The sequence below is a fragment of the Paramormyrops kingsleyae genome, chromosome 22 (genome assembly GCF_048594095.1).
Source record: "Paramormyrops kingsleyae isolate MSU_618 chromosome 22, PKINGS_0.4, whole genome shotgun sequence".
Classification (NCBI taxonomy): domain Eukaryota; kingdom Metazoa; phylum Chordata; class Actinopteri; order Osteoglossiformes; family Mormyridae; genus Paramormyrops; species Paramormyrops kingsleyae.
This window is the reverse complement of record NC_132818.1, coordinates 18,120,502-18,147,341: the sequence shown is the minus strand read 5'-3', so window position 1 is coordinate 18,147,341 and position 26,840 is coordinate 18,120,502. Positions and strand designations below refer to the sequence as shown.

The window sequence follows — 26,840 nt, the reverse complement described above, 5'->3', positions numbered from 1 at the left end:
CGCGGCGAACGGTTAACAGAGGCTGTTTTATTTGGGTAACACTTCCATCTGTGGCTCATAGGGGGCGATAAGTCAACACACATGGTGATTAGTTAAATATTGCGGCCCTCATTTTTTTATCTCAGTGTTTATGGTTGCACGTCTCCGCTCCCTCTCCAAACCCGGTCTGCGGAAATGTTAAAGGAATAAAATTATTTTATTATTTTAATTATGTATTACAGTAGTTAGGAATTGTACCATGTTTACATCACAGTGCTGTAAATATGATATGCAAATATAGCTTAATGAATCTTGTTTTACAGTCCTGTAATTTTACTCTATTGTACCGTATCACCTAGGACAGCAACACTACCTCACAGCAGTGGAAATGGGCCCCTGAACGGGAGGAAGCCATTTGCACCATGGTGATAGCAAATAATGCTATCAAACTGCGCGAGATACAAAGAAAGTCTGTCAATGTCTTTAACACCAACAATTCTGTGAGCATCTCAACAATTGACAGGGTGCTGAAGAGACATTAGATGCGAATGAAGCAGCTTTACAGTTTGAAAGGAGCTCCATTGTGAGTATGCAGGTAAAGCATTTTGTGCATACTGTAATGGACAGTAAGCAGTACTTTGTGTAGTCCCATATAGTACAGGTACAGTATAAAGACCCTAAACATTTGCTTCAGCTGTAGAAGAGAAAACGTATGTTCATTTACACAAGGCGAGGGGGAAACATCCATCTCAGCAGCCTTCTCTGACAATGGAGTCCTCACCCATATTCCGCTTGTTAGTCCATACAACACCCAACATCTGTTGACATTTTTAAACACGCTATACAGGGATATCATCTCTGAGAAATGGGTCTGCTTAGAAATGGCCTCCATAAATATGTTGTTTGGGATCATGTACGTTTTCACCATGCAGATGGGATCAGACAGTGGTTTGTGGCACATGACAGAATGCTAGTGGACTTCCTCCCACCCTATTCTCCATTCCTTACAGATACGCAGACACAGATGACCCTGCTTGCTGCCATGGATGCAGCATGTGATGACATCACAGCGGAGTCCTGCAGAGGGGTGGATTCGACGTTCAAGGAGGTATTTCCCACACTGCATTGCAAGGGAGGACATTCGGCGGGATGTGGATGAGAATATGTCTTTGAGAAGTAGGAGGAGGCTGAGGGGGAAGCTTGATCTACCACAAAAGGGCTGAAGTTAAATAAAGATCTCAAGGTTTGGAAACTGTGCTGTAGATGGCAGAAGCATCTGTAAGCATTTGAACTGGTGTCCTGAAAGAGGGGAAAAATATATTAAGGATCAAATCTTCCTAGTTTTTTTCTTGAAGAGAAAAATATCTATAAGTAAGATATTTGTATTTATTTTTTACAAACTTTTTAAGAAGCATAAACATGGTTCTTACCCGGATGTAACACTGGAGAGGGGGAACTGAATAGTGGAATACTGAACTTCGTCTACATTGGGATCACAAGGCTCAGAAATACTCATGTACTGAACCTGTTCCCTGTCTCTGGACTTGTCATGCTGAACAGTGGAGTACAGTGCTTCTTCCTGTATTTCAATGACGTTGGGAGCCATTTCTGAGATATTGGCATACACCGGATTTGCAGTGTCCTAAATAATAAGGAACCAATAAAGTGAGCAACAGATATATTCTGTACAGCTACCATTTCTATCATGACGTAGAATCAGCAGTCAAACTGATTTGGCTCTATGGGTCACTCTATCCCTTTGTAGCCATGCCTTTGCCCATCTGGAGATGCCGGTGGAGAAAATAATATTCTTCTCCAAGTGTAAAACATAAATGTAAGAAAAACTTTCAATCCAGTGAGGAGAGGTAGGTTTTTGGTCACAAGCATAAACCCATTGGCCCAATCCCAACATCCACATTCATAGATGCACGGACTTTGAGGGACGTTCCCACTAAGACGTTGAGAACTTAGGGCCCACAGTCAAATCATCAAGTGCATCAGGGCTCTTTCGCAGTCATTTTGAAGCCTTTATGCACACTTTCTGTAAGTCTGCATTTCTGCAAACTTTGGCTGCAAGAATTACCCACAATTCATATCATTGTGATGTGAAACATGGGTTACCAAGGGAAGCTTGGAAGTGGTAAAGAAACAGTTTTTTTTTTTTTAGTTTTTGCTTGATGATGCTGTTCTGACAAAAAGGAGGAAGTTGATTACTTGACCAGTCGTTTCATTTTCTGTAACCACAGATCCAATTCAGAGTTGAGAGGAGTCCATAGTCTATAGGCACACAACAAGACAGGGAGACCCAACACACGTGGGGCCCCAACAGGAGCTTGAACCCGGGTCCCAGAGGTGTGAGACAACAGGGCGAACCAGCACCTCAGCTCTTTGGACTGTCACAGAAAAAGTTACATTTATCTGGGCAGCAAGTGTGTATTTGCTCTGAAATAAATCATATATAAATGGAATATATGCAAATGAAATATGACATCTCATATACATAGGTATGTGCGTGTGTGTGTGTGTGTATACTTATATATACAAATAAGTAATATTTATATAAAGTAATATAAAGAATTTCTTCTACAAAAAGTTACTGATTTGATGGCTAGAAGAACGTCATTTGGCCTCTAACACGGGCACCACCAGCTCATTTCATTAATTAACATTAATTAAATAACCCGATGAACATTTTTTGGCGATCTATTGCGCAATACTGTATGTCACGTGAGGTCCTCACTTCCCTGTGTCGGTTGTATTACATTAGGAGGGACTACAAGAAAGGGAATAATTGGCCATTTCCATACAGGAGAAACCAGGATTTTACCAAAAGAGAAACACAGCCATCATCATATTCTGAAGAGACACCCCTGTACAATATATGTTGATTGTTACACAGTTACAGAAAAATTACCTTGCGCTGCATTTCTCCTGTTGTATCTTTTTTACATTGTGAATGTTTGCTTCTGAAAGAAAACAGAAAAGCGAAAAGAGTTACTGAGGAATCGTTGGGTGTTGATTGTTTTTATAAATCTAATGTTTTATAAGTATTAGATGCATCTTTGATTTGCAAATAACTTTTCATGTTATTAGTTTAAACTCATATTATGGTAACCTTAAGGACCAAGTGCTGTAAAAAATAAAACTTTATCTTTGATAAATGAATTTTCTTATATGGTTATTTAACTCAGTCCTAAATAGTTAAATGACTGAAATGTATATAAGTATGAATACTCTGGGGGATTATTAGAAAATCCCCTGTACTAGTTTTAAGTCTTCTGACAGGGACTGTATTCTCAAAGGAAGTAAATGTCGTGATGGAATAACTGCCTTTAGATCTTTTTATAGACTAATTTACAGCAAATATATAACAGTTACGAGATTACATATTAACAGTAATGACAATAATAATAATAATGTAACAACCCTTTTACAAATAAATAGTAATTTAGTTAATTAATTTAGTAAAGAATGGAGACATGATGTTTTACTACGGTTGAATGCCTTACAAATGCTTTACGAGAACATCTGTGCCCCTTTACACCAACACTAATTGTTCAACTAGTCAAGCATAAATCCTCTTTTTTAACTATGAAATTGGAAGAAGAAGAAAGTAAAAACCAGCAATGCACAGATGAATACAGGGTATAAATAAATAATTAATAAATTAATATATAGTGTCCATGAGTCTAAGATCAGTATAAGAAAATTCTAAAAGAATTTTTAAAATTAACTTATAATTCAATTACATAGAAGTATTGGTAACACTTGAAACTATCATCAGTAATGCATTATAGATACCTTCGTATGGCATTATAATGGTCAGAATAAGAAAGCATTACAACATTTTTACAGAAGGGCTTTCCTATTGCTGCATTAGGTCCCAGAGAGTATCTGCAGTATAGTTACAGCTTTTTGCCTAAACCGTGTACCCAAGTCACATGCTTCCTCTGAGTGTAAATGAAGTGGATTTACCATGGAATGAGTTATACATACTCACATCTTCCACACTAGTGTCATCACAACCACAAGAACCACAACAGCTGCAATTCCAACAGTCGTCCCAATGATAGCTGCTGTTTCTCCTGAGTAAAAGCAAAGAAATACGTACAGATATGACCTCCCATGTAAATAAGATATATTGCTGCTATTAGGGTAAAAGTATGAGACAGCATTTATAATAAGTGATAAATGAAACTCAATATCAATCTCAAAACAGTAAGGTCTCTTTGACTGAATGATAAGACCGTTTAATGTTTTAGAGTGAAATTGTCCAAGTTGGCAAGTACAACTAAAATCAGACATCAGTTTAGGGGTGAACTGCCCCTTTCAATTTTTCCATAGATCACTGAAATACATCATATAAGCTATTATGAGCTGAGAAGATTAGATATTAGTAAAATTATATTATTATTATATAGACCTGGGGGGTGTTCCACGAAGCAGGATTTCTTGGTTAACCAGATAACTTCTCGGATTTAAGGTAGTCTGAGCTAAATGGACTTTATCTTTGTTCGCTTACATCTAGCCCAGTCTACCTTAAATCTGAAAAGTTACCCAGCAAAGCAATACATCCTGCTTCATGGAATACCCCCTGTTATCAGAAAGACGTAAACATACTTTCTACAAAGATAAACACAGCAGGTGAGGAATGAGATCCAATGTCATTCGTTGCATTGCAGTTATAGCGTCCATTGTGTTCAAATGTGATATTATTTATTGTGTAATTCTGCCCTGATACTTCTGGTGAGATTAAGAATTCATCCTTAAACCATTGGTAGCTCTTAGCTGGTGGGTTTGCATCGCCGTTGCAGGTCAGAGTCACTGAATCACCCATCATTATTCCACCAGAGGGACTCACTGACACAGAGAACTCTCTGGGAGCATCTAAAACCAAAATGATATGTTTAGTCATTTTATTCTGTGCTGCATAGCGAGAAACATCCAACTGTATGACAATCCAACTGTACTTCTCTTAAACTTAAGACAGTAAATTTGGCTCTTGTATGTTTGATGTTACGTGCTACATAATAAAATGAAGTTCCACAGTAATTTTTTGAAGAAGAATAATTCACAATACTCACACTGTACATTCACAGATAAGTAGGTAGAGTTAATAGTCCCATGTCTATTTTCTCCTGAACAATAGTACGGTCCACTGTCCTTAGAGGTGATGTTAGTGATGGTGTAATTTTTCCCTGTACCAAGCTCTATGATTTCCTCTCCATTCTTCTTAAACCAGGTGTATCTCTCAACTTCTGGGTTGGCTTTAGCACCACAGGTCAGAGTTACTGAATCACGTTCCTTCAAGTTCACAGAGGGATAGGCTATCACTGAAATGTTTTTTGGGGCATCTAGAGAAAATATAAAAATATTTTTTGATTAATTCAGTGCATAATATGTTCTTACTTGTATTATTATATGATGTTTACATACATCTAAAACCAAAATGATATGTTTAGTCATTTTATTCTGTGCTGCATAGTGAGAAACATCCAACTGTATGACAATCCAACTGTACTTCTCTTAAACTTAAGACAGTAAATTTGGCTCTTCTTCTCAATGAGTATGTTTGATGTTACGTGCTACATAATAAAATGAAGTTCCACAGTAATTTTTTGAAGAAGAAGAATTCACAATACTCACACTGTACATTCACAGATAAGAATTTAGAGTTAATAGTCCCATGTCTATTTTCTCCTGAACAATAGTACGGTCCACTGTCCTTAGAGGTGATGCTAGTGATGGTGTAACTATTCCCTGAACCAAGCTCTATGATTTCCTCTCCATTCTTCTTAAACCAGGTGTATCTCTCAACTTCTGGGTTGGCTTTAGCACCACAGGTCAGAGTTACTGAATCACGTTCCTTCAAGTTCACAGAGGGAAAGGCTATCACTGAAATGTTTTTTGGGGCATCTGGAGAAAATACAAGGATATTTTTAAAATAATTCAGTGCATAATATGTTCTTACTTGTATCATTATGTGATGTTTACGTTATTTTATTTATGCAGAAAATTTAAAAGCACCGGGTTACAAAGTTCATTCCCGGGTCATTTTGCCCACTGTCTAAAGAGTTGATGACAGTAATGGTGAGACAATCAGTAAGATTCTGTTTTTATTCCGTTTATCAGTATTAGGATGATAAATTGAGAATGGTATTGAAAATATATTCCACAAGTACATTTATGTAGAATGCTAATTAGCTGTTTACTGCTGCACATTGTTATTGAGGAAATATGGATATTATGTTTGGAACTATGTCTTCATCTATGGAATCCTTTTGAAATGTTGACACATTTAATTTACTTACACTGAACATTTATGTACAGCTCTGTAGAAGTTATATGCCATATTCCGCAGAAGTAGTGCCCACTGTGCTCAGGTTTGATGTCTTTGATGATCAACGTCTTTGATGACTTCATCTCATGTGTGTGAATCCCATTCTTTTTATACCATTTGTAATTGTTTTCTGATGCCGTGGCATTGCTTCTGCAGATCAGAATCACTGAATTGCCTTCCACTATTTCACCAAGGGGATTGACAATCATTGTATCTGGAAGACAAGGTAAGATAATACTTTATTGATCTCAAGCATTAGCATTAGACTTGAACACAGGCACTGACTATAAATGTCTCGCTGATCTATTTGTAGTGTGTTATACTACAGTACCTCACACCTCCATGGTGTTTGGGGATTTTCGCCCTGCTGCGGTGTGTGTGTAGAGCTTAGATGTTGTTTCCCCTGTTATTATATGTGAATGTGTGTGTGTCAGTGCCCTGTCATAGACTGGCATCCCATCCAGGATGTAGACCTGCCTTGTGCTGTCTGGGATAGGCTCCAGGCCCCCTAGTGACCCAGACCAGAATGAGCAAATGGATTAGGGACTGATGTATTTTAATTCTATAATACAAAATCGCATGCAACTTAGCCCAGATATTGATGGTTGTGCTTAATTATACTCACATCTAGGATGAGGTGTATCACCAAAGATAGCAGAAGAAAACTAAACATAGCCTCCAATCATAGAGTATAATATTAAATATACTTGCAGTATATTTAGAATATGTTGATAGCCATATAAAACTGAATAAAATATAACTAATATACTCAGACAAATCATTTTGAATAAATACTTGAATATAATAATATTTATGTTATATATTTACTAGAACATTATTTTGGATGTAATGGTCTGCTTCAGAAGTATAAAAGAATATATGAATATATGAAGTTTAACAAATTAGTTATTAGCAGAATATTAATCGGGTATATTTTGATACATTTGATTATGGCTAGTATCTCAGTTCAATAATTTTTAAATGTAACAATTCACTTACAGATAACGTAGATACTTTCTTGTAAACTGGACCATTTTCTGTCTTGAAAAGCACAGGAGTATTTCTTCGTATCTTCTTTGTTTTGGATGTGGATGTATATATTATCCAAATATTCTCCCTGTAGCTGGTGTCCATTTTTAAACCAGGTATACATTACATTTCCATGTGGACAGTCGGTATTGCAGGTCAGCGCCAAAGCAAAATCCAGCTCCTGTTTTGCAGTCACCTCTGTATCTTCACAGAATATAACCCAGTTTTAAAAATCTGATCATAAAAAGTTCAGCTATTTTTATAGGCAACATAGTGACATTGCAATTTACCTGTAACAGACAGTGTGACTCCAGGAGCGACAGTATATCTCTCATTCCCATATGTAATAAACCTAAATCGATATTCATCTGAATCCTCTCGTTTCAACTGTTTGATTCTGAATGCACAGTTGCGATTTTTATCTCCAAGGTACTCCACTCGATCGCGATACTCTGGGTCATACGCAAGGTCCTTAGGGTCTTTATCTCCAGGCATCCAATCCTTATACCTGTACCAGAATGTTCTATTTACGTTCTGTTTGCCAGGATTTTGGTACCAGCAGGGTATGTCCACTGAATTCCCATTCATAATACATATCGACTGTAAGGGGTACTGCACAATCCATCCATTCTGACTCTGGGCATCTGAAAACAGGTATAACTCAGAACAAAAACATAGTTGTATTGGCATTTTTCCAGTACGAGTTTGGTGTGAAATACTAACTTCACTGTTAGTCTAATCTACAAAATACTTGCTGAATAATGGTTACTTTACAAAACATGCTGTTACTCAAGTATAAATAACTAAACCTTTAAGTAGTCACATTTTTTGAGATAACTGTCATGACCTGCTCGTACGATCCTCGTGTGTGCCACGCCCCCTCATTACCTACGCGTGCTACCCCGATCGTGATCACCTGTTGCCTGTTATTTTCTGCTTGTCTTGTGTATTTAGTCCGCGTTCAAGTCTGTTTCCCCAGGTCTGTCATTGATGTGCTTTGCCGTGTGCGCCCCAGTCGTCCTGTCAGCCCTGTATAAAACCCCGTTACCCGCATTTATGACTCTCTTGCATGTTTCCCTGCTCGCTCGCCCGCAAGCAGTCATAACAGAATGACAGACCTCGGGGAAACAGACTTGAACGCGGACTAAATACACAAGACAAGCAGAAAATAACAGGCAACAGGTGATCACAATCGGGGTAGCGCGTAGGTAATGAGGGGGCGTGGCACACACGAGGATCGTACGAGCAGGTCATGACAATAACTAACATCATGAAATTATATTGCACTAGTTTGTTACATTCAGGAGTTTGTATCTCATTATACTGAGAACATGCTTTGTAACATGCTTACAAATGTTATTTGTACCAAATATTTTGTTGGGCTTAAGGAGTTGTTGACATGGAGACTAGCAGAACTACTGTAAAGTGAATCCTGACAGGACATTCTCAGTGAGTTCAAAAAAAAAAAAAGTACAAAAAAGTGAACAAATGACTAAGTAATTATTTTTGAAACATAATCATTTTTTTACCTGCCAATGACAGTAGGATGACCAAACACACGTTGCCTGCTGTTTCCAGGAACATTTCTATGCCTCTGTGCAACATATTGATATGATGTATTTAAATACAATTGCCTTTCATTTTTAGACCAACTGTGGTCAAATTACGAACAATTTATGATTTCATTGTTTGCACCTTCATTTAGAAAAAGGGAAAAAGTTTAATTACTTCAATATTTTACACCCACAGGTCTAATGCAGGTCTGCAGGGGTCTGAGGAGCCGTGGGCACCAGACAGGGAATAACCCAGGATGGGGCACCAACCCATAGTAGGGTTCACACAACTCAAAGTTTAACAAACTGCAGTTCACCATGTTTTTGGACCATAGAGGGAAACAGAAGTACTGAGAGAAAACCCCAGAATGAGAACATGCAGACACACATGGGGTGGGGCAGAGACTCAAACCTGGGTCCCAGAGTTGGTGGGAGGGGGTATTTTCCATTACTAATTATCCAACGAAGGGCTGCAGTGGGGTTCGTCCTGGATGGGATACCATACCATCCAGACGTACAGAGCAATTTAACATATTGGAAGAAAGCCATGCGACAGAGAACATGGCAGCTCCAGAAAAACAGAACTCAAGCATGATTTACACCCACGATCCTAAAGGTCTCAGGCCAACGGTGATACTTTCTAAGCCACCATGCTGCCCATTTTACAAAACTTTAGCTTAAATTACATTCTCCTTCATACTTCACTTCCCGTAAATAATTATATTCCTTAAATATTCATCAAATAAATATTCCTACTAACCACAAATAACAGGTTAACCCATTAGCACAAGTGGCTCATATGTAACTATATAACAATAATTATTCATCCATCCATCTTCAAACTTAATAGTTCAAACCGAACTTATCTCAGGCAGCACAGGACACATGGCAGGCTGTCGCAGAATGCACACAACCGATTAAAAATCACGCTGTTACAGAATGCACACGACCGATTAAAAATCACGCTGTCATAGAATGCACACGAACGATTAAAAATCACGATATCCTGAATCCAAGCATCACATTTGACATCAAAATTATTCATATTTCATAACGCTACAATTCAAGACACTTACCCTGCGAGAGAATGATGACCTTACTATCAGTAAACCAGCATAAAACTGCAAACACTGTGGTTTAATGTTCCTCTGTGTCCTGCATTTCTTTCACTTTCTAAAAATACCATTGAAAAGAGGAAGCTTCAGCAGATCATTAACATATTCTGATGCTTTTCAAAATTTACACATTTTATAAATTCAAGTGAAGTGTAAATCCCACATTTTTGGACAAGTTTCATGATTATTTCTGTATTTTGTTGGAAATTCACTTCTTAGTGAATAGTGATACTTTATTGATGCCCATGAGGAAACTGTCTTTTTTGCCAGCCCCGTTTTGCTCTCTGTGAGACAGACAGACAGACAGACAGACAGATAGATGCACAAGCTTGGGAGTCAAAAAGCAGGATCAGGCGGAAGCAACATATGACTAGATTCCATCTGAACTGGAAAGGGGGCTGACAGCCCTGTATTCCCAGCAGACCCATTATAGTCACCAACCAGTACTAGACGGATCAACTTCTGAATGTGAAAAGCCAGTAAATGTGTTTCTATCTGAATGCTCTAAATCATAGAAGTCACATGTAATTTCTTTGTTTAAATCTTAATGTCCACGCCTTAAAGTGTCATTAATATTGATCATATTTTTTTCTAAATATTTACAGTTGAGGATAAAATTATTAGCCCCCCTATGAAAATCTCATTGTTTTAAAAATATTTCCCAAGCGCTGTTAAATAGAGCAAATAATATTTAACATGGCTTTTTTTAGATATCTAAGTTTTATTTTGGATGCTTACATTATGTTACTTTTCACACAGAAATGAAATCATTCCACAGAAACCAAAAACTACCATGGTCAACATTATTAGCCCTCCGGATATTAATAGTCAATTGTGTATCCTTTTTGTTGGATAACAGCCTGCAGTCGTTTGTTGTAGTTTTCAACAAGTCTCTGACAGACCATCTGAGGAGTCCCAGCCCACTCTTCTTTGGCAAATCTCTCAAGCTCCTCCAGATTTGATGGCCTTCTGGCATGGACCTTCTTCTTTAGTTCACCCCACAGATGTTCTATTGGATTTAAGTCAGGGCTTTGTGGAGGCCACTCCATAACGTTCACTTTGGTCTTCTGGAGATAGTTCTTCACCAGGAGAGACGTATGTTTGGGATCATTGTCGTGTTGGAAGACGAAGCGACAACCCAGACCCAGTTTTGCTGCTGACTGCTTAAGGTTTTCTTTTAAGATCTCCACATATATTTCTTTGTTCATAATTCCTTCCACCTTGACAAGATTTCCAGTTCCTGATGCACTGAAGCATCCCCACAGCATAATGCTCCCACCGCCGTGCTTCACTGTGGGGACGGTGTTCTTTGGGTTATACGCCTCTCCCTTCCGTCTCCAAACATAAGCAGTGTCTCTATGGCCAAAGAGCTCTAGTTTAGTCCCATCTGACCATAGGACGTGCTTCCAGTATGCATCATCTTTCTCCAGGTTGTCCTGAGAATACTTTAGTCTGGCTTGAAGGTGTCTCTTCTGCAAAAGAGGAGTCCTTCTTGGTCTGCAACCTCAAAGACCATTCCTGTGCAGAGATCAAGGGATTGTCTTCTTAGAGACCACCATTCCCGACTTGGCCAAGTCATTCTTTAGTGTCTTGGCAGTTGTTCTGGGGTCTTTAGACACATCTCTCACTAGTTTCCTTTCCAGGATCTTTGAAATCTTTCGCTACCTACCTCTGCCAGGCTTGTTCTGTACTGTGTGGCTCTCTTTGAATTCCTGGATTATACTTCTCACTCCAGTTCTTGACACTTGGAAACGCTGTGATAACTTTGTATGTCCTTCTCCTGCTTTGTGTGCATCAACAATCCTTTTTCTCAAGTCTAAGCTGATGTCTTTTGTTTTTGGCATGGTGCTTTCTCAAATGACAGCTGAATCACCCTTACTGAGGATTTTACACTCAGTTTTATACTTTCAGTTTTAACTTAATTGTTAAGTTAAATCACCTGTGAAGTTAAAGCACATCGCTATACATAAGTGGCTTGTACAATGGCTCAATAAATTGCCATTTCTTAAAGGGGGCTAATAATATTGTCCCTGGTCATTTTTGTTTTTCTGAAATAATTCTGCTATTTTGTGCAAATATAAATAATTTATTCCTTCAAAAGAAAACTAATATGTTCAGAAATGCTATGTTGAAAATTACTTGCTCTGTTAAAAATTTGGTAACAGACACGAACAGACGGAGCCCTGGGGGAGTTGTTTGTAATGTGCAGTGTTAATGTGTATCGTCAGAAATATTGGTGTATGTGAACCCACCATGTGTTGTTGGAATGGGCGGGACGGCCAGCACAGTGGACAGTATGTGTTGGGAGTGGTTGGTATTTGGTGTTTATACTCTGTCCTTTTAAAGGCTAAGAATAAAGACACTCCTGTTCAAATACACCTGCCGCATCTATTTCCTGCAGCCTCGATGTCTGTGTCTGCTAGTTATCTCAATACTAAATCAAGCTCACGCAATGTGCACACAATTAACTTTTTTGTGCTCTCAATTTACTATTTCATTGAAATGTAACACTTTGGTTATGTGTGTTCTTGCCTAAAGAAAACGTGACTATCAAGCCAGAAGTTGAAGTGAAGTGTGTGATACTATGGGTCCTAGGGTAGAATATTTATTTGCTCAAATATTTGTAATAATGCATAATATGTCTCCTCATCCATCTTGGTCTTAATCTTTTAGACCTAGCACTTGTCCAATCAAAGCTTAAACTAATTCTATGGCAGTAATTAGGTGGTATGGTTATCGAATTCTTAATATTGTAATGCTGGGGGCACCCATCAGGCAATGCGTCACCCTGGACTGAAGCAAGGTGTAAATAATGTGAATAATGTAGTAGAAATTAATGACACTTAGTCGATGCTTTATAGTATGACGTCGTTTTATTGCAGAGCTCAGGGAGCAGCCACTTCCATGATATCTCCGTGGTAACGCTCAAATAACTTTCTGCTCAACATAACGTTTATAGCGGTACACACACAGTCTGCGCCCCCTCCTCAGAACCGGATCAAACTGGTTAGGGTAGGGCGTGCTCTTTGCAACACATATGTTTTATGAAGTTTGCATCTTGCAAGCATGTATATACTTTATATAATCTGCATGTTGCAGGCCTGGGGCATGTGGGGTGGGGGGGGGGGGGTGGGTCTTCACTTTGCACGGCCTCTGTCTTTGTGGTGTTCCTGCCATTTCTGCTAAGTGTATCGGCGCTCACATCTTTGTCCCCCAGTCTGCATTTACTATGTTCCAAACCATGAGTGCAACACTTAGCTCAAACCTCAATTCTCTTTTAGCCTGTCTCAAGTGTCAGTGCAAATTGGCACGTTTCCTCTTTAGGTGCGGGGGGCTGGGCTGGTGCAGACGGGAAGGCGGTCGCAGCCCCTCCCTCCAGGCGGGCTTCCACCGGTAGTCTGTACAGAGGCGGTACACAAAGACGTAAACATACTTTCTACAAAGATAAACACGGCAGGTGAGGAATGAGATCCAATGTCATTCGTTGCATTGCACTTATAGTGTCCATTGTGTTCAAATTTGATATTATTTATTGTGTAATTCTGCCCTGATACTCCTGGTGAGATTAAGATTTCATCCTTAAACCATCGGTAGCTCTTAGCTGGTGGGTTTGCATCGCTGCTGCAGGTCAGAGTCACTGAATCATGTTTCTTCAGGTTCAGAGAGGGAAAGGCCATCACTGAAATGTTTTTTGGGGCATCTAGTGAAAATATAAAAATATTTTTTGATTAATTCAGTGCATAATATGTTCTTACTTGTATTATTATATGATGTTTACATACATCTAAAACCAAAATGATATGTTTAGTCATTTTATTCTGTGCTGCATAGTGAGAAACATCCAACTGTATGACAATCCAACTGTACTTCTCTTAAACTTAAGACAGTAAATTTGGCTCTTCTTCTCAATGAGTATGTTTGATGTTACGTGCTACATAATAAAATGAAGTTCCACAGTAATTTTTTGAAGAAGAAGAATTCACAATACTCACACTGTACATTCACAGATAAGAATTTAGAGTTAATAGTCCCATGTCTATTTTCTCCTGAACAATAGTACGGTCCACTGTCCTTAGAGGTGATGTTAGTCATGGTGTAACTATTCCATGAACCAAGCTCTATGATTTCCTCTCCATTCTTCTTAAACCAGGTGTATCTCTCAACCTCTGGGTTGGCTTTAGCACCACAGGTCAGAGTTACTGAATCACGTTCCTTCAAGTTCTCTGAGGGAAAGGCTATCACTGAAATGTTTTTTGGGGCATCTGGAGAAAATACAAGGATATTTTTAAAATAATTCAGTGCATAATGTGTTCTTACTTGTATCATTATGTGATGTTTACATGTTATTTTATTTATGCAGAAAATTTAAAAGCACCGGGTTACAAAGTTCATTCCCGGGTCATTTTGCCCACTGTCTTCAGAGTTGATGGCAGTAATGGTGAGACAATCAGTGAGATTCTGTTTTTATTCCGTTTATCAGTATTAGCATGATAAATTGAGAATGACATTGAAAATATATTCCACAAGTAGATTTATGTAGAATGCTAATTAGCTGTTCACTGTTGCACATTGTTATTGAGGAAATATGGATATTATGTTTGGAACTATGTCTTCATCTATGGAATCCTTTTGAAATGTTGACACATTTAATTTACTTACACTGAACATTTATGTACACCTCTGTAGAAGTTATATGCCATATTCCGCAGAAGTAGTGCCCACTGTGCTCAGGTTTGATGTCTTTGATGATCAACGTCTTTGATGACATCATCTCATGTGCGTGAATCCCATTCTTTTTATACCATTTGTAATTGTTTTCTGATGTCGTGGCATTGCTTCTGCAGATCAGAATCACTGAATTCCCTTCCACTATTTCACCAAGGGGATTGACAATCATTGTATCTGGAAGACAAGGTAAGATAATACTTTATTGATCTCAAGCATTAGCATTAGACTTGAACACAAGCACTGACTATAAATGTCTCGCTGATCTATTTGTAGTGTGTTATACTATCTCACACCTCCACGGAGTTTGGGGATTTTCGCCCTGCTGCGGTGTTTGTGTAGAGCTTATATGTTGTTTCCCCTGTTATTATATGTGAATGTGTGTGTGTCAGTGCCCTGTAATAGACTGGCATCCCGTCCAGGATGTAGACCTGCCTTGTGCTGTCTGGGATAGGCTCCAGGCCCCCTAGTGACCCAGACCAGAATGAGCAAATGGATTAGGGACTGATGTACTTTAATTCTATAATACAAAATCGCATGCAACTTAGCCCAGATGTTGATGGTTGTGCTTAATTATACTCACATCTAGGATGAGGTGTATCACCAAAGATAGCAGAAGAAAACTAAACATCGCCTCCAATCATAGAGTATAATATTAAATATACTTGCCGTATATTTAGAATATGTTGATAGTCATATAAAACAGTATATTAGTTATATTTTATTCAGAGACAAATCATTTTCAATAAATACTTGAATATAATACAATATTAATGTTACGTACTTACTAGAACATTATTTTGGATGTAATGGTCTGCTTCAGAAGTATAAAAGAATATATGAATATATGAAGTTTAACAAATTAGTTATTAGCAGAATATTAATCGGGTATATTTTGATACATTTGATTATGGCTAGTATCTCAGTTCAATAATTTTTAAATGTAACAATTCACTTACAGATAACGTAGATACTTTCTTGTAAACTGGGCCCTTTTCTGTCTTGAAAAGCACAGGAGTATTTCTTCGTATCTTCTTTGTAGTGGATGTGGATGTATATATTATCCAAATATTCTCCCTGCAGCTGGTGTCCATTTTTAAACCAGGTATACATTACATTTCCATGTGGACAGTCGGTATTGCAGGTCAGCGCCAAAGCAAAATCCAGCTCCTGTTTTGCAGCCACCTGTGTATCTTCACAGAACATAACCCAGTTTTAAAAATCTGATCATAAAAAGTTCAGCTATTTTTATAGGCAACATAGTGACATTGCAATTTACCTGTAACAGACAGTGTGACTCCAGGTCTGACAGTATGTCTCTCATTCCCATATGTAATAAACCTAAATCGATATTCATCTGAATCCTCTCGTTTCAACTGTTTGATTCTGAATGCACAGTTGTGATTTTTATCTCCAAGGTACTCCACTCGATCGCGATACTCTGGGTCATACGCAAGGTCCTTAGGGTCTATATCTTTATCCATCCATTCCTTATACCAGAATGTTCTATTTACTTTCTGTTTGCCAGGATTTCGGTACCAGCAGGGTATGTCCACTGAATTCCCAGTCATAATACAAATCGACTGTAAGGGGTACTGCACAATCCATCCATTCTGACTCTGGGCATCTGAAAACAGGTATAACTCAGAACAAAAACATAGTTGTATTGGCATTTTTCCAGTACGAGTTTGGTGTGAAATTTGAACTTCACTGTTAGTCTAATCTACAAAATACTTGCTGAATAATGGTTACTTTACAAAATATGCTGTTACTCAAGTATAAATAATTAAACCTTTAAGTAGTCACATTTTTTGAGATAACTGTCATGACCTGCTCGTATGATCCGCGTGTGTGCCACGCCCCCTCATTACCTACGCGTGCTACCCCGATCGTGATAACCTGTTGCCTGTTATTTTCTGCTTGTCTTGTGTATTTAGTCCGCGTTCAAGTCTGTTTCCCCAGGTCTGTCATTGATGTGTTTTGCCGTGTGCGCCCCAGTCGTCCTGTCAGCCCTGAATAAAACCCCATTACCCGCATTTACGACTCTCTTGCATGTTTCCCCGCTCGCTCGCCCGCACGCAGTCATAACAGAATGACAGACCTCGAGGAAACAGACTTGAACGCGGACTAAATACACAAGACAAGCAGAAAATAACAAGCAACAGGTGATCACAATCGGGGTAGCACGCGTAGGTAATGAGGGGGCGTGGCACACACGAGGATCGTACGAGCAGGTCATGACGATAACTAACATCATGAAATTATATTGCACTAGTTTGTTACATTCAGGAGTTTGTATTTCATTATACTGAGAACATGCTTTGTAACATGCTTACAAATGTTATTTGTACCAAATATTTTGTTGGACTTAAGGAGTTATTGACATGGAGACTAGAGAACTACTGTAAAGTGAATCCTGACAGGACATTCTCAGTCAGTTAAAAAAAAATGAAGTACAAAAAAGTGAACAAATGACTAAGTAATTATTTTTGAAACATAATCATTTTTTTACCTGCCAATGACAGTAGGATGACCAAACACACGTTGCCCGCTGTTTCCAGGAACATTTCTATGCCTCTGTGCAACATATTGATATGATGTATTTAAATACAATTACCTTTTATTTTTAGACCAACTGTGGTCAAATTACAAACAATTTATGATTTCATTGTTTGCACCTTCATTTAGAAAAAGGGAAAAAGTTTAATTACTTCAATATTTTACACCCACAGGTCTAATGCAGGTCTGCAGGGATCTGAGGAGCCGTGGGCACCAGACAGGGAATAACCCAGGATGGGGCACCAACCCATTGTAGGGTTCACACAACTCAAAGTTTAACAAACTGCAGTTCACCATGTTTTTGGACCATAGAGGGAAACAGAAGTACTGAGAGAAAACCCCAGAATGAGAACATGCAGACACACATGGGGTGGGGCAGAGACTCAAACCGGGGTCCCAGAGGTGGAATTTTCCATTACTAATTATCCAACGAAGGGCTGCAGTGGGGTTCATCCTGGATGGGATACCATACCATCCAGACGTATAGAGCAATTTAACATATTGGAAGAAAGCCATGCGACAGAGAACGTGGCAGCTCCAGAAACACAGAACTCAAGCATGATTTACACCCACGATTCTAAAGGTCTCAGGCCAACGGTGATATTTATTAAGCCTACTATTATCTTAAGCATACTTCACTTCCCGTAAATAATTATATTCCTTAAATTTTCATCAAATAAATATTCCTACTAACCACAAATAACAGGTTAACCCATTAGCACAAGTGGCTCATGTGTAACTATATAACAATAATTATTCATCCATCCATCTTCAAACTTCATAGCTCAAACTTCAAACTTATCTCAGGCAGCACAGGACACACGGCAGGCTGTCACAGAATGCACACAACCGATTAAAAATCACGCTGTTACAGAATGCACACGACCGATTAAAAATCACGCTGTCACAGAATGCACACGAACGATTAAAAATCACGATATCCTGAATGCAAGCATCACATTTGACAGCAAAATTATTCATATTTCATAATGCTACAATTCAAGACACTTACCCTGCGAGAAAATGATGACCTTACTATCAGTAAACCAGCATAAAACTGCAAACACTGTGGTTTAATGTTCCTCTGCGTCCTGCATTTCTTTCACTTTCTAAAAATACCATTGAAAAGAGGAAGCTTCAGCAGATCATTAACATATTCTGATGCTTTTCAAAATTTACACATTTTATAAATTCAATCCCACATTTTTGGACAAGTTTCATGATTATTTCTGTATCTTGTTGGAAATTCGCTTCTTAGTGAATAGTGATACTTTATTGATGCCCATGAGGAAACTGTCTTTTTTGCCAGCCCCGTTTTGCTCTCCGTGAGACAGACAGACAGACAGATGCACAAGGTTGGGAGTCAAAAAGCAGGATCAGGCGGAAGCAACATATGACTAGATTCCATCTGAACTGGGGGCTGACAGCCCTGTATTCCCAGCAGACCCATTATACTCACCAACCAGTACTAGACGGATCAACTTCTGAATGTGAAAAGCCAGTAAATGTGTTTCTATCTGAATGCTCTAAATCAGGGGTATTCAACTAAAATTTAAAGAGGTCCAGTTAAAGAAAAATTCTTGAAGCAAAGGTCCGGAAGATCATAATATCTAACTATTTAATAGTGTGATATATATTTAAGTAGCCTATTAGTTGCATCAACATTGTATGTAATCAGTACCTGACTGTCAATCAAATTAATTCAGTACAATTCAAAAACCTTTTGACATTATTTATTGTCACGTGACATAGAACTTCGGCCAGCTGGCTGGAGTGAGATGGTCAATTCGAGATGTCTGCACACATGTAACAGTTCTTACCTTGTAAATAGTCTGCTTTTGTATTTAATCGTGTAAATACACCTTTGACGTAGTTAATTTTAGGTTTTATAATGGAATAATATAGATTTGCCGTAAGATTTCCAGCATGAGTATGAAAGTGTGAGTGTCATGCCGGATGCTTGAGATTTGGCAACCCTGAAAACGTACATTTTTTGTTTCACATGAGTATATTTATATAACAGATAACATTACTTTATACATATGTTAAAATGCAGAAACTTCAACGAACATGAAATCAACAATAAACTATACGTCTATTTATCCAACGTGTTATATAATACATATTGTATTTGAAAACTTTTCAGCTTTACGATTCCAGGAGAGCGCAGCCACTCTGTTAGGAACATTACGCTTTTTGTTTGCGGGTGTTAGCTTCGCTGCTGCAATTAACACTAATGGCACATTAGTGCAGACAAAGGCTGCATACGCCGAACTATACGTCTTGCTTGGCGGTCAAAGGCGTTTGACGTTCATTGGCGTGGGAAACGGCGGTTCTACTGCTAAACCTCTACCGAAAAGACTACAAACGCTGTGCCGGTTAAAATAAAAGCGCCCCGTCAGGTTTTAAATAATAACTAAATGTTTTGGCTGTCGGTCCGGGTCCGTATGGGACAGCTTCTGGGTCCGGACCCGGACCGCGGTCCGCCTGTTAGTGACCGCTGCTCTAAATCATAGAAGTGACATGTAATTTCTTTGTGTAAATCTTAATGTCTATGCCTTAAAGTGTCATTAATATTAATCATATTTTTGTCTAAATATTTATATTCTGTTCTTCTCATTTGCACTATGAACAACATTTTCACAAACATTACGATCTGTAACAGACACGGTGATGGTATAGACAGAGCCCTGGGGGAGTTGTTTGTAATGTTATGTGTAGTGTTAATGTGTATCGTTGGAAATAGTGATGTGTGTGAGCCCACCATGTGTTGTTGGAATGGGCGGGACGGCCAGCACAGTGGGCAGTATGTGTTGGGAGTGGTTGGTATTTGGTGTTTATACTAAAGGCTTTAAAGGCTAAGAATAAAGAACACTCCTGTTCAAATACACCTGCCGCATCTATTTCCTGCAGCCTCGATGTCTGTGTCTGCTAGTTATCACAATACTAAATCAAGCTCATGCAATGTGCACACAATTAACTTTTTTGTGCTCTCAATTTACTATTTCATTGAAATGTAACACTTTGGTTATGTGTGTTCTTGCCTAAAGAAAACGTGGCTATCAAGCCAGAAGTTGAAGTGAAGTGTGTGATACTATGGGTCCTAGGGTAGAATATTTATTTGCTCAAATATTTGTAATAATGCATAATATGTCTCCTCATCCATCATGGTCTTAATCTTTTAGACCTAGCACTTGTCCAATCAAAGCTTAAACTAATTCTATGGCAGTAATTAGGTGGTATGGTTATCGAATTCTTAATATTGTAATGGTGGGGGCACCCATCAGGCAATGCGGCACCCTGGACTGAAGCAAGGTGTAAATAATGTGAATAATGTAGTAGAAATTAATGACACTTAGTCGATGCTTTATAGTATGACGTCATTTTATTGCAGAGCTCGGGTAGCAGCCACTTCCATGATATCTCCGTGGTAACGCTCAAAGAACTTTCTGCTCAACATAACGTTTATAGCGGTACACACACAGTCTGCGCCCCCTCCTCAGAACCGGATCAAACTGGTTAGGGTAGGGCATGCTCTTTGCAACACATATGTTTTATGAAGTTTGCATCTTGCAAGCATGAATATACTTTATATAATCTGCATGCTGCAGGCCTGGGGCATGTGGGGGGGGGGGTCTTCACTTTGCACGGCCTCTGTCTTTGTGGTGTTCCTGCCATTTCTGCTAAGCGTATCGGCGCTCACATCTTTGTCCCCCAGTCTGCATTTACTATGTTCCAAGACATAAGTGCAACACTTAGCTCAAACCTCAATTTTCTTTTAGCCTGTCTCAAGTGTCAGTGCAAAGGGGCACGTTTCCTCTTTAGGTGTGGGGGGCTGGGCTGGTGCAGGCGGGAAGGCGGTCGCAGCCCCTCCCTCCAGGCGGGCTTCCACCGGTAGTCTGTACAGAGGCGGTACACAAAGACGTAAACATACTTTCTACAAAGATAAACACCGCAGGTGAGGAATGAGATCCAATGTCATTCGTTGCATTGCACTTATAGTGTCCATTGTGTTCAAATGTGATATTATTTATTGTGTAATTCTGCCCTGATACTCTTGGTGAGATTAAGATTTCATCCTTAAACCATTGGTGGCTCTTAGCTGGTGGGTTTGCATCGCCGCTGCAGGTCAGAGTCACTGAATCACCCATCATTATTCCACCAGAGGGACTCACAAAGAGCTCTCTGGGAGCATCTAAAACCAAAATGATATGTTTAGTCATTTTATTCTGTGCTGCATAGCGAGAAACATCCAACTGTATGACAATCCAACTGTACTTCTCTTAAACTTAAGACAGTAAATTTGGCTCTTCTTCTCAATGAGTATGTTTGACGTTACGTGCTACATAATAAAATGAAGTTCCACAGTAATTTTTTGAAGAAGAATAATTCACAATACTCACACTGTACATTCACAGATAAGTAGGTAGAGTTAATAGTCCCATGTCTATTTTCTCCTGAACAATAGTACGGTCCACTGTCCTTAGAGGTGATGTTAGTAATGGTGTAATTATTCCCTGTACCAAGCTCTATGATTTTCTCTCCATTCTTCTTAAACCAGGTGTATCTCTCAACTTCTGGGTTGGCTTTAGCACCACAGGTCAGAGTTACTGAATCACGTTCCTTCAAGTTCACAGAGGGAAACGCCTTCACTGAAATGCTTTTTGGGGCATCTAGAGAAAATATAAAAATATTTTTTGATTAATTCAGTGCATAATATGTTCTTACTTGTATTATTATATGATGTTTACATGTTAATTTATTTTTTTCAGAAAATTTAAAAGCACAGGGTTACAAAGTTCATTCCCGGGTAATTTTGCCCACTGTCTAAAGAGTTGATGACAGTAATGGTGAGACAATCAGTGAGATTCTGTTTTTATTCCGTTTATCAGTATTAGGATGATAAATTGAGAATGACATTGAAAATATATTCCACAAGTACATTTATGTAGAATGCTAATTAGCTGTTCACTGTTGCACATTGTTATTGAGGAAATATGGATATTATGTTTGGAACTATGTCTTCATCTATGGAATCCTTTTGAAATGTTGACATTTAATTTACTTACACTGAACATTTATGTACACCTCTGTAGAAGTTACAGACCATATTCCGCAGAAGTAGTGCCCACTGTGCTCAGGTTTGATGTCTTTGATGATCAACGTCTTTGATGACATCATCTCATGTGTGTGAATCCCATTCTTTTTATACCATTTGTAATTGTTTTCTGATTCCGTGGCATTGCTTCTGCAGATCAGAATCACTGAATTGCCTTCCACTATTTCACCAAGGGGATTGACAATCATTGTATCTGGAAGACAAGGTAAGATAATACTTTATTGATCTCAAGCATTAGCATTAGACTTGAACACAGGCACTGACTATAAATGTCTCGCTGATCTATTTGTAGTGTGTTATACTACAGTACCTCACACCTCCATGGTGTTTGGGGATTTTCGCCCTGCTGCGGTGTGTAGAGCTTAGATGTTGTTTCCCCTGTTATTATATGTGAATGTGTGTGTGTCAGTGCCCTGTAATAGACTGGCATCCCGTCCAGGATGTAGACCTGCCTTGTGCTGTCTGGGATAGGCTCCAGGCCCCCTAGTGACCCAGACCAGAATGAGCAAATGGATTAGGGACTGATGTACTTTAAACCTATAATACAAAATCGCATGCAACTTAGCCCAGATATTGATGGTTGTGCTTAATTATACTCACATTTAGGATGAGGTGTATCACCAAAGATAGAAGAAAACTAAACATAGCCTCCAATCATAGAGTATAATATTAAATATACTTGCAGTATATTTAGAATATGTTGATAGTCATATAAAACTGAATAAAATATACCGGTAACTAATATACTGAGACACAAATCATTTTGAATAAATACTTGAATATAATACAATATTTGTTACATACTTACTAGAACATTATTTTGGATGTAATGGTCTGCTTCAGAAGTATAAAAGAATATATGAATATATGAAGTTTAACAAATTAGTTATTAGCAGAATATTAATCGGGTATATTTTGATACATTTGATTATGGCTAGTATCTCAGTTCAATAATTTTTAAATGTAACAATTCACTTACAGATAACGTAGATACTTTCTTGTAAACTGGACCCTTTTCTGTCTTGAAAAGCACAGGAGTATTTCTTCGTATCTTCTTTGTAGTGGATGTGGATGTACATATTATCCAAATATTCTCCCTGTAGCTGGTGTCCATTTTTAAACCAGGTATACATTACATTTCCATGTGGACAGCCGGTATTGCAGGTCAGCGCCAAAGCAAATTCCAGCTCCTGTTTTGCAGCCACCTGTGTATCTTCACAGAATATAACCCAGTTTTAAAAATCTGATCATAAAAAGTTCAGCGATTTTTATAGGCAACATAGTGACATTGCAATTTACCTGTAACAGACAGTGTGACTCCAGGTTTGACAGTATATCTCTCATTCCAATATGTAATTAACCTAAATCGATATTCATTTGAATCTTCTCGTTTCAACTGTTTGATTCTGAATGCACAGTTGTGATTTTTATCTCCAAGGTACTCCACTCGATCGCGATACTCTGGGTCATACGCAAGGTCCTTAGGGTCTATATCTCTATCCATCCATTCCTTATACCAGAATGTTCTATTTACTTTCTGTTTGCCAGGATTTTGGTACCAGCAGGGTATGTCCACTGAATTCCCAGTCATAATACATATCGACTGTAAGCGGTAATGCACAATCCATCCATTCTGACTCTGGGCATCTGAAAACAGGTATTACTCAGAACAAAAACATAGTTGTATTGCCATTTTTACAGTACGAGTTTGGTGTGAAATTTGAAATTCACTGTTAGTCTAATCTACAAAATACTTGCTGAATAATGGTTACTTTACAAAATATGCTGTTACTCAAGTATAAATAATTAAACCTTTAAAGTAGTCACATTTTTTGAGATAACTGTCATGACCTGCTCTTACGATCCTCGTGTGTGCCACGCCCCCTCATTACCTACGCGTGCTACCCCGATCGTGATAATCTGTTGCCTGTTATTTTCTGCTTGTCTTGTGTATTTAGTCCGCGTTCAAGTCTGTTTCCCCAGGTCTGTCATTGATGTGTTTTGCCGTGTGCGCCCCAGTCGTCCTGTCAGCCCTGAATAAAACCCCGTTACCCGCATTTACGACTCTCTTGCATGTTTCCCCGCTCGCTCGCCCGCACGCAGTCATAACAGAATGACAGACCTCGAGGAAACAGACTTGAACGCGGACTAAATACACAAGACAAGCAGAAAATAACAGGCAACAGGTGATCACAATCGGGGTAGCACGCGTAGGTAATGAGGGGGCGTGGCACACACGAGGATCGTACGAGCAGGTCATGACGATAACTAACATCATGAAATTATATTGCACTAGTTTGTTACATTCAGGAGTTTGTATTTCATTATGCTGAGAACATGCTTTGTAACATGCTTACAAATGTTATTTGTACCAAATATTTTGTTGGGCTTAAGGAGTTATTGACATGGAGACTAGCAGAACTACTGTAAAGTGAATCCTGACAGGACATTCTCAGTCAGTTAAAAAAAAATGAAGTACAAAAAAGTGAACAAATGACTAAGTAATTATTTTTGAAACATAATCATTTTTTTACCTGCCAATGACAGTAGGATGACCAAACACACGTTGCCCGCTGTTTCCAGGAACATTTCTATGCCTCTGTGCAACATATTGATATGATGTATTTAAATACAATTACCTTTTATTTTTAGACCAACTGTGGTCAAATTACAAACAATTTATGATTTCATTGTTTGCACCTTCATTTAGAAAAAGGGAAAAAGTTTAATTACTTCAATATTTTACACCCACAGGTCTAATGCAGGTCTGCAGGGATCTGAGGAGCCGTGGGCACCAGACAGGGAATAACCCAGGATGGGGCACCAACCCATTGTAGGGTTCACACAACTCAAAGTTTAACAAACTGCAGTTCACCATGTTTTTGTACCATAGAGGGAAACAGAAGTACTGAGAGAAAACCCCAGAATGAGAACATGCAGACACACATGGGGTGGGGCAGAGACTCAAACCGGGGTCCCAGAGGTGGAATTTTCCATTACTAATTATCCAACGAAGGGCTGCAGTGGGGTTCATCCTGAATGGGATACCATACCATCCAGACGTATAGAGCAATTTAACATATTGGAAGAAAGCCATGCAACAGAGAACGTGGCAGCTCCAGAAACACAGAACTCAAGCATGATTTACACCCACGATCCTAAAGGTCTCAGGCCAACGGTGATATTTATTAAGCCTACTATTATCTTAAGCATACTTCACTTCCCGTAAATAATTATATTCCTTAAATTTTCATCAAATAAATATTCCTACTAACCACAAATAACAGGTTAACCCATTAGCACAAGTGGCTCATATGTAACTATATAACAATAATTATTCATCCATCCATCTTCAAACTTCATAGCTCAAACTTCAAACTTATCTCAGGCAGCACAGGACACACGGCAGGCTGTCACAGAATGCACACAACCGATTAAAAATCACGCTGTTACAGAATGCACACGACCGATTAAAAATCACGCTGTCACAGAATGCACACGAACGATTAAAAATCACGATATCCTGAATGCAAGCATCACATTTGACAGCAAAATTATTCATATTTCATAATGCTACAATTCAAGACACTTACCCTGCGAGAGAATGATGACCTTACTATCAGTAAACCAGCATAAAACTGCAAACACTGTGGTTTAATGTTCCTCTGTGTCCTGCATTTCTTTCACTTTCTAAAAATACCATTGAAAAGAGGAAGCTTCAGCAGATCATTAACATATTTCTGATGCTTTTCAAAATTTACACATTTTATAAATTCAAGTGAAGTGTAAATCCCACATTTTTGGACAAGTTTCATGATTATTTCTGTATCTTGTTGGAAATTCGCTTCTTAGTGAATAGTGATACTTTATTGATGCCCATGAGGAAACTGTCTTTTTTGCCAGCCCCGTTTTGCTCTCCGTGAGACAGACAGACAGACAGACAGATGCACAAGCTTAGTTGGGAGTCAAAAAGCAGGATCAGGCGGAAGCAACATATGACTAGATTCCATCTGAACTGGGGGCTGACAGCCCTGTATTCCCAGCAGACCCATTATACTCACCAACCAGTACTAGACGGATCAACTTCTGAATGTGAAAAGCCAGTAAATGTGTTTCTATCTGAATGCTCTAAATCAGGGGTATTCAACTAAAATTTAAAGAGGTCCAGTTAAAGAAAAATTCTTGAAGCAAAGGTCCGGAAGATCATAATATCTAACTATTTAATAGTGTGATATATATTTAAGTAGCCTATTAGTTGCATCAACATTGTATGTAATCAGTACCTGACTGTCAATCAAATTAATTCAGTACAATTCAAAAACCTTTTGACATTATTTATTGTCACGTGACATAGAACTTCGGCCAGTTGGCTGGAGTGAGATGGTCAATTCGAGATGTCTGCACACATGTAACAGTTCTTA

The 26,840-nt window shown here is 38.6% G+C and overlaps 1 protein-coding gene and 2 long non-coding RNA genes across 4 annotated transcripts; all 3 read right to left on the bottom strand.

Moving 5' to 3' along the window:
• Positions 1 to 216: 216 nt before the first annotated feature.
• On the bottom strand, positions 217 to 26,133 carry LOC111852843 (B-cell receptor CD22-like). Of its 2 annotated transcripts, XM_072704946.1 has the most exons (13): positions 26,013 to 26,133; positions 24,954 to 25,018; positions 23,719 to 24,066; positions 23,399 to 23,632; positions 22,370 to 22,612; positions 14,009 to 14,278; positions 5,626 to 5,895; positions 5,064 to 5,333; positions 4,600 to 4,866; positions 3,980 to 4,064; positions 2,894 to 2,945; positions 1,410 to 1,621; positions 217 to 1,278 (listed from the first exon to the last, which is right to left on the bottom strand). In XM_072704946.1, exons 2-13 carry the CDS (start codon positions 25,006 to 25,008, stop codon positions 1,218 to 1,220), a joined length of 2,367 nt encoding a protein of 788 aa, XP_072561047.1. In that variant the 5' UTR covers positions 25,009 to 25,018; positions 26,013 to 26,133; the 3' UTR covers positions 217 to 1,217. The 2 variants fall into 2 exon arrangements, with proteins under 2 accessions (XP_072561047.1, XP_072561046.1); XM_072704945.1 differs by lacking the exon at positions 26,013 to 26,133 and having other exon boundaries at positions 24,954 to 25,360.
• Positions 6,297 to 10,071, bottom strand: LOC140581631 (uncharacterized). Its single transcript, XR_011984737.1, has 5 exons — positions 9,978 to 10,071; positions 8,878 to 8,942; positions 7,639 to 7,992; positions 7,319 to 7,552; positions 6,297 to 6,533 (listed from the first exon to the last, which is right to left on the bottom strand). It is a non-coding gene; the product is annotated as an uncharacterized lncRNA (long non-coding RNA).
• Positions 15,806 to 17,319, bottom strand: LOC140581632 (uncharacterized). Its single transcript, XR_011984738.1, has 3 exons — positions 17,254 to 17,319; positions 16,021 to 16,368; positions 15,806 to 15,934 (listed from the first exon to the last, which is right to left on the bottom strand). It is a non-coding gene; the product is annotated as an uncharacterized lncRNA (long non-coding RNA).
• Positions 26,134 to 26,840: the final 707 nt, after the last annotated feature.